Below are 17,500 nucleotides of genomic sequence, written 5' to 3' on the forward strand. Positions count from 1 at the left end.
ACACATTTATTTCTCAACCATATGTTTGCTTAGTACTGCTTTCCTACGAGCACTAATTCTCTCTCTCTCTCTCTCTCTCTCTCTCCTTCACCTCCCTCCCTCTTTTCACCTCCATCCTTTTCTCTTTCCTTCACCTAATAACCTTTGGCCCTATTCCTGTTTTATTCTCTCTCTCTCTCTCTCTCTCTCTCTCTCTCTCTCTCTCTCTCTCTCTCTCTCTCTCTCTCTCTCTCTCTCTCAAAAAATACCGTACTGTCATTTTATCTGAACAAAAAGGCATCAACCCCCCATCTCTCTCTCTCTCTCTCTCTCTCTCTCTCTCTCATCCTTAAGCAGTAATGGGAGTGCCGTGACCCCTGACCTCGCCTGACCCCCTACCGCTACCTCAAGGCTGCCTCTCTTCCTCCTCCTCCAAATTCGTGACCCATCTCTCTCTCTCTACGCATGGAACCTTTCGTAACCCACGTGGGAGGATTTTAGTGTTTCTCTCTCTCTCTCTCTCTCTCTCACACACACACACACACACACACACACACACACACACACACATACATATACACATTTCACCATTTCCCTCTTCCTTCCTTCATTCCTTATTATTTTCCATTCATCTCACCCTCCCCTCTCTCCCTCCTTCTCTTCCTCCTCCTCCTCCTTCTCTCTCTCTCTCCCCCTCAAACAAGTCCCTTTCATACATTCCTTCTTCCTTTTCTCCCCTCCCTCTTCCTTCTTCCACTTTAGGTTATTCTCCCTCCTACTTCCTCCTCCTTACTACCCCTTCCCCCCTCCCTCTCTCTCTCTCTCTCTCTCTCTCTCTCTCTCTCTCTCTCTCTCTCTCTCTCTCTCTCCAGTTTGTTTATTCTTTCCTTGCCCCCTTTCTTATCATCCTCTTATCATATTTTAACACTAAGACTGCTCTCAGATGATAAATATTGCTTACATATTGCTACTCATGGGCGAATGAGGCTGGTCACCCTCGCTTTACATTTCGGGGTTGAGTCGCCTATGCTCCGGATAAGGCCAAAAAGAAATGGATGATAACTGGATTATTATTATTATTATTATTATTATTATTGTAGCCACCCCTTACGAGATTATGGCGCCTGCCAATAGACAGATTATTACTACTAGTAGTTGCAACAGACGTAATTATTATTATTATTATTATTATTATTATCATCATTTTTTTATTATTGTTGTTGCTGATGATGTTTGTTATTACTCAACTTACTATTTTGCATCTCAGTTTTCGAGATACGTTCATTTCAAGAATAATGTGTTCAAACTGTGTCATTCCTCAATAGTTTAAGCATATACCATCACATTCACCTCACTTTCCAATGTTCCCTCTTATTTTCTCATTTTCTTTCGTTCCAGTGTCACCGTTTTCTCATTCAGGCGTTAAATCTCTCTCTCTCTCTCTCTCTCTCTCTCTCTCTCTCTCTCTGGGGGGTATATCTTTTTCTTTCGTATCTGTCAAAGTTTTTTTTAGGCATTTCGACAGTTGGGGTTTTAAGCGATATTTTGATGTATGTTTGTGTTGACTTGGAACTGTGTGTGTGTGTGTGTGTGTGTGTGTGTGTGTGTGTGTGTGTGTGTGTGTGTGTGTGTGTGTATCACCTTCAGCACCGCTACATTTCATAAAGTACCGAACAGCCTCCTTTTTCTTTTATTATTTGTCTTTATTGTTTTATTTATTACCTTTTCGTCGTACTTATGCTTGTAGTCAATTACCTTTATCTTTATTTATTTATTTACTGATTTTCGGCTGTGATTCGATATTATTGTGGTCACTTATCTTTATTCTTATCTCTTTATTGTCTTTTCGTCGTATTTATTCTTGTAGTCAGTTTCCTTTATTTATTTTTATTTATTTATTTATTGTCTTTTGGTTGTGCTTAGATATTCTTGTGGTTAGTTACCTTTACTTGTTTATTAATGCATATTCTGAAATTCTGTGGTTTAAAAATGACCCCTTCTGCCTTCGTTATTATTATTATTATTATTATTTATTATTATCATTATTTATTGTTATTTATTATTATTATTATTGTTATTATCATTACTTTTATTATTATTATTATTATTATTATCATCTACATCATTATTATTATTGATATTATTAGTGTTTGTGAATACTACTCTCCCCTTTGAAATGGCTGCTCTCTCTCTCTCTCTCTCTCTCTCTCTCTCTCAGTAGCTATAAAACAGACGTCACCGTAATGAATAAGAAACAATATGCAGAATAAATCGCTAAGGAAGACGTGTTACAGTATAATCACCCCGATGTCAGCCTTTGTTTCTTTTTTATGTATCTTTATCAACATGGGTGATTATCCGACTTTTACTCTCACTTGGCCTAAAACTGACATCTCTCAACCTTGAGTGGTGAGTGGTGGCATATGATGAACACTAGAATATGATGCTAGTCACGAAGAAGTGGGATGGGAAGGATGCAGAGCCGTAGTATGACTGAGCTACGTGACACAAGCTGCAAATGAACGAAAATCCGGGCCAAGTTAAGGTGAAAGAGAGAGAGAGAGAGAGAGAGAGAGAGAGAGAGAGAGAGAGAGAGAGAGATTAAATGATACACTAGCTGATTACGTGATTCTGTAACTTTACCATTTTCTTTTGTTTTTCTTTTTTTTTTTACTGTCTCTCCTTTTGTCAACAGCTGCGATGACGTCACGCCCCCTGCTGGTGACGTCATGCCAGGTGGTGACGTCACTGCTGCTTATGACGTCATGGAGTCTGGTCACCGCTCAGCACAGGTCCGTGAGTCGACCCTGACTTCTACACTCTCTCTCTCTCACTCTCTCACTTCCTCATTTTCATTTCCTCCCGTCATTACTTTTTTTTTTTCTTTATATTTTGAAATACTGGAAATACTCTCTAGCGATTTATTTATTTATTTATTTTAAGTTTTCCCGCCATTTTCATTTATACACCACGAAGAAGGAAACTTGTATGATATAAAATATACTATATTCAAAATTTTTGCTCTCTGAAGACGGGAACATCATTAAGGGTAGTATTAGGAGTAGTAGTAGTAGAAGTAGTAGTAGTAGTAATGGTAGTAGTCGTAGTAGTAGTAGTAATAATAGTAATAATAATAATAATAATAATAATAATAATAACAGTAGTAGTAGTAGTAGTAGTAGTAAAAGGACAATGCTGTGGCCTCATATCCTTTCCATAGCACTTCTTCGTGACTGGCATAATATTCTCGTCTTGACACACTGCTACAACTCAACACTAAAGATGGGCAGATGGCAATTTTAGGCCAAGTTAGAGTAAAATGAGTATAACAAATGATTCAAGCATGCATAAGCGTAGTGCATTGGAGGCTACCTGATGTGTTGTTGCATATCTATATCTATCTATCTATCTATCTATCTGTCTATCTATTTAGGGTTGGTGTTATGTGTATTAAACCTGCATGAGAAGTATATGATAGGCTACATGACCTTTTATTGCATACATATCTATCTATCTATCAATCTATCCATCTATCTATCCATATCTATCTATCCACCTATCTGTCTACCTACCTCTCTATTTGTGTATCTATCTCTATGTCTATCTATCTATCTGTCTATCCATCTACCTATCTATCAGTCATCTATCTATCTACCTATCTATCTATCCATCCATCTATCTAACAATATTTCATCCCACACAGTACCGCGTGGGGATGGCGCTGCGTGAACCAAACCTGTATAAGACAACCTCAGACCGCCCCCCGCCCCCTCCCTGACCTAGCCACGTGCAAGTTGACCTGCGCCCCCCACGCTGCCCTCTGGCCCCTCCCCACCGGCCTTCTGCAGCTGGGAAACGAGGTCAGAGCCTGGGTTGACCTGGGACTAGTGCGGGACATATCAGGAAGGGAGTTAGTCTGTCACCTAATCATTCACACACTCTTTCAGACGATCAATCAATTAAGTAATCAAGCAATCAACTAACTGTCAATCAGCGAACCAGTCAATAGTAATCAGTCAATCAAATAATCAACCAATCAATTATTCATTCAGCCAGTCAGTCAATATCAGTCAATCAACCAATCAATCAAATAATCAACCAATCATTCACTCAACCAGTCTGTCAATCTCAATCAATCAAATACCAATCAATCAATCAAATAATCAACCAATTCATTCATTCATTCAGCCAGTCAGACAATCTCAATCAGTCAATCAACCAATCAATCAATCAAATAATCAACCAATCATTCATTCAGCCAGACAATATCAATCAATCAAATAATCAATCAGCCATTCAATCAAATAATCAACCAATCAATACTTCATTCAGCCAGTCAATATCAATCAATCACAATCAACTAACCATTCACTCAACCAAAGTCAATCAATCAATCAATCAATCAACTTCCTCTTCGTTATCTGGCCACACTTACACCATCATCAAATTTCCGAACAATTAAAAACAATAAATTGGATAAAGAAAACAGGTGTTATAATAGACCCACAAATATTTTCCCCATTTTAACTGAAAAAAAAAATCACATACTTACATACTATAACTGTACTGAATATAAAAAAAAAATATTATACGATTTCCACACCTCTGAGGCGCCCATGGATCTGCGCGCAATTTCTCTCTCTCTCTCTCTCTCTCTGAAGAAAAAAATGGAAGAGGTAGAATGAGTAACTGAACAGAAAATGGGAAATGGGTAGAAAAATACGAAAAATGAGAACAACAATGAAGGAAAAAAAATGATGTGAGAGAGAGAGAGAGAGAGAGAGAGAGAGAGAGGCATTTAGGTAAACAAAAAAAATAAGTCAACAGAAAACGGGTGACTGTGCTGGACTAACTCAAATATTTTACCCCTGTCCTGACCCTCGCCTGTTTTCCTCCCAGACAGTGCACTTTCTCCCGGACTCTCTGACCCTGCAGGAGGTCCGGGGGGGCGGGGAGGAGGTGGGGGAGCTGGTGAGGGAGGCATTCTCTCTCCTCCGCTCCTCCCTGGACTCCCTCCTCCCCTCCTCCACCCCCTCCCTTCGTTCTGGGGATCACCTAGGAGAGACGGTCTTTGCTGAGGAGGTGAGTTGGTGTAGGGAATTTGGTACACACACACACACACACACACACACACACACACACACACACACACACACTTCCAAATCTCCAAAGCCGCTCACACACGTCTCTAATGACAAAAATATTCTTGAAAATAAAAAATAAATAAATAAATAAATAAATAAATAAATAAAAATGGAAGGCAAATTACTAAGAGTTATAAAATTTTTGGAATCAACATTAATTTTTTCATCTCAATTTATTCCATATCTGAATATCAAAATTACTGAGGAATATAATGCGAAAAAAGAAAGGGGTCTTCGAAATAGTTCCAAAATAATAATAAAATACTGTAAGGCTTTATTTTTTTATGTTTTTCCTTCCTCTGCTCATCTGTAAAATAATAATAATAATAACAATAATAATAATAATAATAATAATAACAAAAATAGTACGAATAGTAATAATAATAATGACTAATAATAATAATAATAATAATAATAATGATAATAAAAATAATAATAATGACAATGATAATAATAATAATAATAATAGTCACGGTTACCAATATCACCCCAAACCAAATTTTAAATACAGGAAAAACTGTGGAATCGACTTTTGGACAGCGATGATTACTAAAACGTCCATAATTTTTGCTTAAACACATGACACAAGATAGACAGACAGACAGACAGATGGATGAATGGATGGATGGATAGCAAGACAAATAGACAGATGGACAGATAGATAGATGAATGGATGCATGGATACCTAGAAAGATAGATGGATGGATAGCTAAAGACAGATAGACAGATGGACAGAGAAAGCTAAATATAGATGGATAAATGGACACCAGATAGACAGATGGATAGACAGACAGATAGATGGATGGATGGACAGACAAAGATAAATACAGATAGATAGATAGAAAGATAATTAACCTTCACCTTCCTCATTTTCCCCCAGGTAAGGTCTCGACGGATTCAGGTGAGCGTGAGTGTCAGCAACAGCATCAGCACCCTGTCACCACACACCCGCGAGGCCTACACGCTCAGCACCCGCACACCCACGCACTCCAACACCACCACCGTCACCATCCTCGCATCGGATTTCTTCGGGGCCCGCCACGCACTGGAGACGCTCGGCCAGCTCGTGGAGTGGGATAGTCACATGGAGGCTTTGCAGGTTGTACTCACCCTGTCTCCCTTTCCAATCTCCCTCAGCTGTGTGTGTGTGTGTGTGTGTGTGTGTGTGTGTGTGTGTGTGTGTGTGTGTGTGTGTGTGTGTGTGTGTGTGTGTGTGTGAAAAGGCCAAATGATTTCCTGTATTTCAGTTAATCACTTACTACGCTGGGTAGTAACCATATAAACAAATGACACCTGTGGTCTAGTGGGCCAAGGAACTGGAACTGGCATTTATTGCTCACATAGCCGCTCAGGAACGAGTGAGGCTGGACACCCTTGCCTTAAATGTCGGGACTGAATAGCCTAACCCAGGGCCCCTACGCTCATGTCGTGGCAAAAACAGATTGGATGACAGATGGATGACAGTTGAAATATTTGCTGCTTTTTTTTTTTTTTTTTTCCCTACCCAACAGCATATTCTGCGTACTGCCATCCCGTGCAATGGTATCCCGTCTATTGAAATAATGTTTACTATATCCTGTTCACTCTAACTTGGCCTAAAATTGTCTTACCCTGGCACTGAGCTACGTGAAATTGAGCGCACAAGGACAAAAAAAAAAGGTCAAGTTAAGATGGTAGTTGTCGCCCCAAATGCATCTCAAATGTGAACCAGGAAGACTCAGAATAAAACTGACCCTTTTTCTGCAGCCCACCATCCTCCTTTTGGGGGTCGGGGAGGGGGACTGAGGGAAAAGGACAGTAATATCTATCCTGCGTACTAATTCCCCATGTTTTTTGTCAGATGGTGTCGCGGGCAGCCATTACAGACGCACCTGTGTTTCGCTACCGAGGTCTAATGGTGGACACATCGCGAAACTTCCTCAGCATGGAGGCCCTGAAACGCACCCTGGATGGAATGGCGGCCACGAAACTAAACACGCTTCACCTCCACCTCACCGGATCACACTCCTTCCCCCTCTACCTCCCCGGCGTCCCCAACATGGCCTTCTACGGAGCCTACGGTGCGCGCAAACTCTACAGCCCCGAGGACCTTCGCGAGCTTCAGGGGTACGCGCGGCTACGTGGTGTGCGCCTGGTACCGGAGACTGACACCCCGGCACACACCAGTAACGGATGGCAGTGGGGACGTAAGGAAAATCTCGGTGACTTGGCAGTGTGTATCAATAAGGTTAGTGTCTGTGGCTAATGTCTGAGAAAGAGAAAAGAAAGAAAGAAAGATAGAATGAAAGGATAAGAAATCCTAACCAATTTTTTCGATAAAGAAGTCTCCACGACACAATATGTAAATTTAGTTGTCATACTATACCACTCTAATGTTCACAATAATTTGGTCGAGTGTACAGTAGGTTTATATGTGAAGTAAAAGGTATAGACGAGAACTATGCACAGGTAAAGTGTAAAAAATGTTAAATTATGGACCAGTGTCAGTAGCGATAGTAAACTTTAAATTCTCTTCATAACACTCCTTGGCAATTTATTTTGGGAGTTACAGGAGGAATGCATGAAGATGTTTTAGTTCCCACATTAACGTATGGGTGTGAGAAGTGGGGACGGCATGAGAACGAAAAGTCAGTAGCCAAATTGGTAGCCATGGGATTAGCAAGGGATGTGTGTAAAGTTCGTAGAGAGGATAGGATGAGAAAATTATTGTGGGTTTTGAAAGATACGGAGAAGGGAAGTCAGCTGAAGAGAGGGTGTGGTCATTTGGAGAGAACTGCTGAAGACAGGATGGTAAAATGGGAATATGTGAGTGAATATGAAGGTGGGAGGAGGCATCATAGGCCAAGAGCGAAGTGACAGGACATGGTATATGGGTGTGCGATAAAACGAGGTAGCAATGGAAGCTGATGATAAACGTGCTAGGCAACTGACAAGAGATCGAGTTGGATGAACAGAGTAGTAGTGTGTACACGACAAGGATATGGGCATCCCTTATTTAATTTGACAGCGAGTGGACTGACTCTCTCTCCAGATGTACATAAAAAAGGCACCCCCCAAAATATGTGCAGATGGTTAGATTTCGGAGACGGAGCTAGAACTGTGGGAGTTTGAATGACATTTGAATAACTACGTCGCTCTCTTTCCTTGATATATTGTTGCTAGTTCTCCCTCTTTCGCACTTTTTTCTTTTTCTTACCTCTGATCTTACCTCACCTCAAGTTTTGGTAGGAAAAAGAGTCAAAATAACGATGAATACTGATCATGTTAATATTCCCTTGTATGTTACCTTAATAATCCCTTGTATGTTACCTTAATAATCCCTTGTATGTTATTTGTGCCATGCTAATATCGACGTGGTTTTGCGCTGACAGCATGCAAGAAGATATTACAATGAATTATGCAAAGTAATCATTAGTGAAGATATATCTGCACTCTCCCAAGCCAGCATGAATACAGAGTCACGATTCGGTGTTTGTGTCAGCCTTGGTATTCGTAAGGGAAGTCACAATACACCGGTGCTCGCATAATATTTTGCTTTTTCTACTTCTTACTTTCTGATGTTGGCTTATACGGTATGTTTCTCTACCCACTGGTGATGCTCTTTGATATGATGTGTAAGAAAGGAATGTGTAAAGCAGATATACTGAAACCGTGGGCGAACTTTTTGTTTTTAGTACGGTTCTTAAAATCAGTTACTATTAACTCACAATGACATGAAATCTCTACTATATTTGTTCGATAAGTTTTTGTTGGGCTGAAAGAGTGGTTTCACGAAGACCAGCAGCTAAATCTAAGCAGTAGTACTTCTGTGTCTGCTTTTATTCCGTGTATTTTTGAAGTACTGTGCAATCATAACACCGCACTAACCGAGTCCTTAACACCATCAGGAACCGTGGCGCAGCTACCAAAAACCGATTCAAAGCAGCAGTAGGTCAGTGTTTTTCATGTGCATCGTGAGTCTTTTTAAATATGAACATAATAACATAATTCACGTACTTTCAGGAACCGTGGCGCGACTTCTGCGATGCCCCGCCCTGTGGCCAGCTCAACCTGGCCAACAACCACACCTACACCGTACTGTCCCGCATCTACGCACACCTTCGTCACGCCTTCCACCCCCTGCACTTCTTCCACTTCGGCGGCAGCGAGGTGGGGAGGGGGTGTTACACAGGGTGGCGGGAAGAAGGGAAAACACGGAAAGAACGATGCGTGAATTTGGTCAGATTAGATTTACCCGCCCAAACACAGTCACTCCTGCAACAGCGAACGATATTTTTTGACTCCAGTATTGCGGTCTCTGGAGCTGAAAAGACTTCCCAGAATACTATGAAAGAGTTTTATAATTGTTCACTCAAAAAGAATATCAATTTTACTGTACGCAGTTATACAATGGGGAAAAAAAAAAAAAAAAAGTATCAGGCAGGAAGGCTCCAATGTTACCCGGAAAATAAAAAATCGCAATGTCCCAATAAGGTTAATATTTCACTATCTAAAAAATTTCATGCTATTAGTGCTGAAGGGAAAATGTCACAAGCATGAAACATAACCCATCCTCGTAAAAACAGGTTTATCAACGTGAGAGTAAACCATCCAGCATTTTCAAATATCTATCGTCCGTGGCAGCAGACTGTTTCGCGCCGAGAGAGAGAGAGAGAGAGAGAGAGAGAGAGAGAGAGAGTATAACTGGATGTAGACTTTGGTTTTGGAGGATTCTTGGGGCCTGAATGATGCGTGAGTGGTTGTGTGGCCCATTTCACTGAGCGTGCTGTTGTTGGTTCTTAAAGTTTAGTACTTTCTGTTTCCTTGTTTCTGGTTTCTACCTCACCTCAGCCATAGGCGGGAGGGGGAAAAAATCATGATGACGACGATAATGATGATGATGCAAATACTGAAGTATGTAATCTGGTTTAAGCACTTGCATTTAATTGACCCTTAGTAATATAACGTATAATCAAAATAATGCGTTATAACAATGCTTTAAGTATTGGCTACATAGTTACGAAAAATGTTACCTTTATGTCTTTAACTAACATCGCTTTCTGTGCGGTTCATACTTTCTTTTTAAATGCTCCTGTATTTTACAGACGTCCGGTGCCTTTCTTATCACCAAATTCTATCTTATATTACAGACAAATCAATATCTACGATGTTTTCACGTTCCCTCCCTCGTTTCCCAGGTCAACTTCAACTGCTGGAACACAACAGAAGACATTGTGGCTTACCTAGAGCGTGAGGGCATCGGCAGGCAGGAGGAAGACTTTTACAGGCTATGGGGTAAGTTCCAGGCCCGCGCTCAGGATCTGCTGCTGGATGTAAACAATGGACGGCCGGTCTTGGGCGTGGTGCGGTCTTCCAGCCTGACGGAGGAGGGGCGCATTGGAGAGTTCCTGAGCCCTGAGGAGTATGTGGTGCAGGTGAGTGGGTGGATGTGATGCGGATGTGGGTGGGAATGGATGTGGATGGTTGGGAGTGTGGGTGGGGGAAGGGTGTCAAGGGTGGTTGGAGATGTGGAGTTAAGGGGAAGATTCTCTCTCTCTCTCTCTATCTATCTCTCTTATTTAGCTCATCCAAACTGATAAGTAAGGTTTTTGAGCTCCGGACCCCTTAGGAAAACGAGAAGTTGGGTTTAGGTCGAGTGAATGGATGCATGGATGGGGTGGACAAAATAACAACAGTGAAAACTACAGACATGATAATACATTTCAAATTTATGTAAAATAAAAAGTTAGTCTATTAGCTGTGATTAGTGGGACAGAATAATTTCCTTGATTTTCAGATCCGTATACAAAGCTCCTCCTCCACTTTATCGATTAACTTTCCGTGTATTGAGGGGATGTCCAGCGTTATTAATGTCTATCCTGCATCATTTATTCATTTCCTACTCCCACTGACACACCCACGCCCAGACAAACAGACTGAGCCATCATCACAACGCCTAAGACAACACCAACTGAGTTTCTAGTGGCGCGCTATTTACAGACCATCTTGTGTATAAGCTCCCAAGGCTCACCAGTCTCCCCCCCCCCCACCAGGTCACCAGGCCCAGTACAGACGACAACACAGGTCACCTCCTACGCAAGGGGTACCGGGTCATCCTCAGTCACAGCGATGCGTGGGATTTCAGCTGCGGGCTCGGAAGGTCCTGTAGGTCGTGGTACAGATCAGACAAGGCGGAGAACCTGACGGAGGATGCGTCGTACAAGGGATGGCAAGCAGTGTATGACCTGAGCCCCTACGAGATAGCACGGGGCCTGACAGGGAGGAGACACGAAGACCTGGTGATGGGGGGCGAGGCAGTGTTGTGGGGGCATCAGGTGGACGGTGCTAATATCGACGCTAAGGTGAGTGGTGATGTGGTGTGCTGAGCTTGATAGTATAGTGTGCTGAGCCAAGTGGAATAGTGTGCTAAGTCAAGCGGTATGGTGTGCAGAGCCTGATGGTACGTTGTAGTGAGGGAAGTGGATTAGTGTGATAATTGGTACAGTGTGGTAAGTCAACTGGTATAGTGTGGTAAGTCAACTGGTATAGTGTGGTAAGTCAACTGGTATAGTGTGGTAAGTCAACTGGTATAGTGTGGTAAGTAAAGTGGTATAGTGTGGTAAGTCAACTGGTATAGTGTGGTAAGTCAACTGGTATAGTGTGGTAAGTCAACTGGTATAGTGTGGTAAGTCAACTGGTATAGTGTGGTAAGTCAACTGGTATAGTGTGGTAAGTCAACTGGTATAGTGTGGTAAGTCAACTGGTATAGTGTGGTAAGTAAAGTGGTATAGTGTGGTAAGTCAACTGGTATAGTGTGGTAAGTCAACTGGTATAGTGTGGTAAGTAAAGTGGTATAGCGTGATAAGACAAACGGTATGGTGTGATAATTAAAATTCTCGTAGTTTCCTGTAACCTAGGAATTATTTACTGTCTTGGGTAATGGCCATGCAACCAACACATAATGGCCTGGTGGTTCAGTGGATTTTGGTGCTCAAGATGGGTGTGGCCCATGGGGGTTTAAATCCAGGGAGGAGCTGTTTTTTTTTTTTTTTTTTTTTTTTCGCTCCCCTCATGCCACTCAGAAGACGTTGACCAGTCGCCCTCGCTTCAAGTTTCTGGAATTTTCTGAGCTCCTACACCCCTGAAGGTGCAATAAAGAACTGGATGGTGAATATAAGCAACAAAGGGACGTCTAGATGTCTAGTGGGTTAAAGCACTCTAGTCTGAAGTGGCCCATTAGGCTTATACAGTTTCTCTTAGAGGAGAGTAACAGGTTATTGAACTTATTGTTGTTTTAAATGTCCAGTACTTATGTGGGAATTTGGATTTGATGGTGATTAGGATGATGATGATGACCTGATGGCTCCACCTAACCTCACCTAACCCTTGTGTTCTTCTCAGCTGTGGCCTCGTAGTGCCGCATTGGGTGAGCGTCTGTGGAGCAACCCAAGCATGGGATGGTACGACGCTGAGCCCAGGTTTGTGCACCACAGACAGCGGCTGGTGTCACGAGGCATCAACGCAGACCGCATCCAGCCAGAGTGGTGCCACCAGAACGAGGGTCACTGCTACCTATAGTTATGACCATCTTCCAACACTGACATCTCTAGTTATGACCAACCTTCCTTAATGACACCTCTAATTATGACCATCCTTCCATCACTGACATGACAGTTACACCATTGACACCCTTAGTTATGACCACTCCTCTATCACTGACACTGCTAGTTACGACCATCTTTCCGCTACTGACATCCCTAGTTATGACCACCCCTCCACTACCAAATCTATGCTGCTACTTAGATGATAACCCCACCCTAGCGAGGACCTCCAGCGCCACGAAGAAAGCCGCCACTACTACTGACGGCACCTCCACTACTGAAGGCTTATTACCACTGATAGGATGAAGCCACAATAATAAGGGCATATAGTGTCCCTGTAGGAAAGGTGAAACATTTGAAGTGGCAGGGAGTAGGCAATCACTGTCATTATTTTCATTTGCACAGTCATTATATTCCGTATCATCCTCATCGTCGACATATCATCATCACTACCAGCTTGTCACTATGTAAACAGAAGCAGATGTAACCTAAGCTGTGAGGGACGTTACATTAGTTTGTATTTTGTGCCATAAATATGTACTAATTGTACGTGACATTCTGCAACAGGAAGAGTAAAAAAAGAATGAAGTTTCTTTAATAATGATGCACAGAATTGTATCATTTCTGTAAATTACATTACCTCTTTTTTCCCATTTCTTTGAGATGAACTGCAAGCCCTCTTTTTTTCTTTTCTTTTCTTTTTTTTTTCAAATTGACATACACTGACGGCACATCGTTAGAAAATTATTAACATCTTTCATGTGATTTACATAATTAGGTTGATATATATATACAGCTGCAGGTAGAGAAGTGCCGTGAAAAAACTCTAAACTTTCACAAAATAACCCCCCCCCCGCGAATAGAAAGTACAGCTAAACCACATTATTTCACTAGTTCCACGGTGTATTCTTATTTACTTCAGTGTACCATAGGATAACACTATTTTCTGTAATGCCACTGTAATATATTTCACCGTTTTCTTTCGTGTTCTCAGTGGGTAAGTACTCTAAGGTATACTGAAAGAATATTTGTACAGCAGTCAAAAATAAAGAGAATATCACCACAAGCTGTATTAGTAATTTATTTTAGACCTGAACGTAACTTTTCGAGTACACTGATGATTTATACCTGTATATATATAAAAAAAAAAAAACGTTAAGAAATCTGTCAACAAGGTGAGAAGAGAATGAAGGTTATTTGACTGGATCGATAATAAAAAAAAAAAAAGGCAAAATTCTTTAAAAGGGACTGTTTGTTTATATAAGCTGATTCGAGGATTATTATACAGCAACAATTTACTTTACGTATTTTTATGATATATCTTTGTTCTCTCCACTGCCGCTCCGTCGAACTATTTATGAGTACTGAGAGAGAGAGAGAGAGAGAGAGAGAGAGAGAGAGAGAGAGAGAGAGAGTAATGTATATTATCTCTACCAACCACCAAAATTAAGCCTCATGTATAAGGCTATTTGTTTATTTCTTGTCTTCGCTTCCAACCCTACAACTAGCAGTAGCAGCAGTAGCAATAGTAGTAGTAGTAGTAGTAGTAGTAGTAGTAGTAGTAGTAGTAGTAGTAGTGATGGTGGTGGCAGTAGGCCCTGAAACGTGAACCCGATGGACTACGGACTTCGCGTGCAGTCCACCCCGCGTATATCGGTATTTTGGTCCGATAAAGCCGATTACCGATAAAGGGAACATATCTACGCAAACGGGATTTAGTGACGCCTTGATTAGAGCTCCAGGAAGAAGGTGATAAGAGGTGATAAGCTCGCATTTCAGAACACCTGTCCTTGAGAGATTTATTCTGGGCGGTGCACCTCATTCTATCTTACGGTCGTAGTCTGAGAACCTTTAAAAATTCCCTAACACTTCTCTTTTAGCGATTTATCTCGCAATAAACGCATTAATATCCTATTGCATGTTTTTGATGCTAACTAAATCGATCTTAAAACGATAAAGCATGCGTCTATTTATCTATCTATTGCCAGAAGCCTTAATTCCGTAAGGGGTGGCCACAAACAAATCGCCTCCATGTCGCCCTGTCCGTCGCCATTTCATTGCCCTGCTCCCAGCTCACAACGTACAAGATAATATTTAGGCGTAATAATATGTAAAATAAATCGCTATGGAAGAGGTGCTAGGGAGCTTCCTATGTCAATTAAGGAAAAAATAGAGGTGAAAATTAAAAGGAAATAAAGAAAACGGGAAATAAGGAAAAATGGGAGAATGAAGGGGAGACGAAAGTAAACAAAGATGATAAATAAAGAAATGAGAGAGAGAGAGAGAGAGAGAGAGAGAGAGAGAGAGAGAGAGAGAGAGAGAGAGTGATATTGGTGAGAAAGTGAGTCAGCCAGCGGGTAATAGAGAGTGAAAGAACTGCAGAAAGGAAGAAAAATATAAGGAGTGAAATTAAAGAAAGTAAATAAGAAATGAGAGCCAGCCACGTATGTAAGTGAGCAAGGAAGGGGGTGAGTGAGCGAGCCAGTGGAGCGAGTGACCTCTGTGATGGAGGGGGAGAAGGTGAAAGTGTGTGTGTGTGTGTGTGTGTGTGTGTGTGTGTGTGTGTGTGTGTGTGTGTGTGTGTGTGTGTGTGTGTGTGTGTGTGTGTGTGAGAGAGAGAGAGAGAGAGAGAGAGAGAGAGAGAGAGAGAGAGATCCCATGCCTATGTGAGATTAGGAGATAAGCGCTACTGTGTTAACGCTTCCGTCCACACGCAAGTAGGATGTGTGTGTGTGTGTGTGTGTGTGTGTGTGTGTGTGTGTGTGTGTGTGTGTGTGTGTGTGTGTGATGGTCCTTCGCCCCATATCTCAGCATCTCTTTATCGCCCAACGCAGCATCCTGTAAGGGGGGCCTCGATCAAAAGGATAATTCTAAGCATTTCCTCTCTCTCTCTCTCTCTCTCTCTCTCTCTCTCTCTCTCTCACACACACACACACACACACACACACACACACACACACACTCCTCCCCTCCCCTGGTTTTCAAGATTCTGTATGTTGCATGTCCAGTCTGTGTGTGTGTGTGTGTGTGTGTGTGTGTGTGTGTGTGTGTGAAAGTCCTTTACATGACATTCTACCTGAGCTGACAAAACACCTGTCTGTCTGAAGGATAAAATAGGCATCTTTTACCTGACGGATTAATGAGGGTCCACACACCTGCGCTACCAGGTGTGTCCCAAGAGATTACCTAAATTAAGAAGTTACCGTCGTGAAGAATTTAAGAGAGAGAAATGAGGTGATGTATTCTGATTTTAGAGAGAGAGAGAGAGAGAGAGAGAGAGAGAGAGAGAGAGGTACGCCGATAAGGTCACTGTACAGATTAAGACATAAGGCTGGGGAGGTCAGGTTTCTGGCAGAGCAAGACAAGTGGTATAGACATAATGAAGGCAGTGAAGAAGCGGAACTAGGTAGACAGGTGTAATGCCTTGATATACCTGGTTGATAAGAGGCACGTTAACCCCTTCAGTACGGCGATCTCTTCTATCCATCTATCTATTACCAGACGCCTCAATCCCGTAAGGGGTGGCCACAAGCAAATCGCCTCCATGTCGCCCTGTCCCTCGCCATTCCATCTTATTCTTGTTCCTACGGTACCGGTGTTTACGTCAATATACTGTAGTACGTGTATGCATCGGTAACTATTTTTTTTACCGCGCTGTGCAGACATTTAAGGCGTGAGTGACCAGTTGTTGTTCCCTGAGTGGCATTCTGTGTGCAACAAACCCAAACCAGCCCTTGCATTTAAACCTTCCATGGAACACCTCTACGTGGACCGCCTCACCCCACTAGACAACCAGGCACCTATTTACTGGTTACATAGAAGCCACAGACACGTAAGGGAGGATATTTATGTGCAATCGGCAAAATATATCGCTGAGGAAGACATGTTATAAAAGTTCCTAAGTCAACGAGAATACGACTAAGCATTCACGGCTGCAAAATGGTAAAGATATAAAAGAATAAATAAATAAATAGAGTAAATAAATAAAATAAACTGTTAAAAGAAAAAAATTTACGATACAGGAGAAGTACAATTAACCTGAGAAGTAAATAAGTAAAGAAAGAAAGAGAAAGAAAGAATGAAAGAAAACAAGATACAGGTAGGCACAGGTAATCTCTAAATCAAAATAAAGCAAATAAAAATACGAAAAAGGTAGACTACAGGAAACTTGAGAAATAATTAAAAACATAAATAAATAAACTTAAAAATAACATAAATAAGATACAGTACAGGTGGAGTTCATGTAAAGATCTAAGAAGCGATGTGGCAAGAGTCAGTAAGAGACTTCTGAGAAAGATTACGAGAGGGAAAGACAAACAGAGAGAGAATTGTTTTTTTGTACAGATATTCACGTCTTGAAGAAGTGATACCGCTAGACAGGTGTGAATGAAGGTGAGACAGGTGTGAATGAAGGAACCGTAAGACTGAATGAAGGAACCGTGAGACAGGTGTGAATGAAGGTGAGACAGGTGTGAATGAAGGTGAAACAGGTGTGAATGAAGGAACAAGACAGGTGTGAATGAAGGTGAGACAGGTGTGAATGAAGGTGTGACAGGTGTGAATGAAGGTGAAACAGGTGTGAAAGAGGTAAGACAGGTGTGAATGAAGGTAAGACATGTGAATGAAGGTGAGACAGGTGTGAATGGAGGATGACATGTGTGAATGAAGGTATGACAGGTGTGAATGAAGGAACAAGACAGGTGTGAATGAAGGTATGACAGGTGTGAATGAAGGAACAAGACAGGTGTGAATGAAGGTGAGACAGGTGTGAATGAAGGTGAGACAGGTGTGAATGAA

At 41.6% G+C, this 17,500-nt stretch overlaps 1 protein-coding gene across 1 annotated transcript; it reads left to right on the plus strand.

Annotated features, from left to right (window-relative positions):
- Positions 1-2,679: 2,679 nt before the first annotated feature.
- LOC145407233 (chitooligosaccharidolytic beta-N-acetylglucosaminidase-like) lies at positions 2,680-12,680 on the plus strand. Its single transcript, XM_080278267.1, has 8 exons — positions 2,680-2,775; positions 4,879-5,061; positions 6,004-6,222; positions 6,964-7,350; positions 9,126-9,272; positions 10,301-10,545; positions 11,170-11,464; positions 12,504-12,680. Exons 1-8 carry the CDS (start codon positions 2,680-2,682, stop codon positions 12,678-12,680), a joined length of 1,749 nt encoding a protein of 582 aa, XP_080134393.1.
- Positions 12,681-17,500: the final 4,820 nt, after the last annotated feature.

The sequence above is a fragment of the Coenobita brevimanus genome, chromosome 72, assembly GCF_032717465.1.
Source record: "Coenobita brevimanus isolate Jiangsu-jjx chromosome 72, ASM3271746v2, whole genome shotgun sequence".
NCBI lineage: Eukaryota > Metazoa > Arthropoda > Malacostraca > Decapoda > Coenobitidae > Coenobita > Coenobita brevimanus.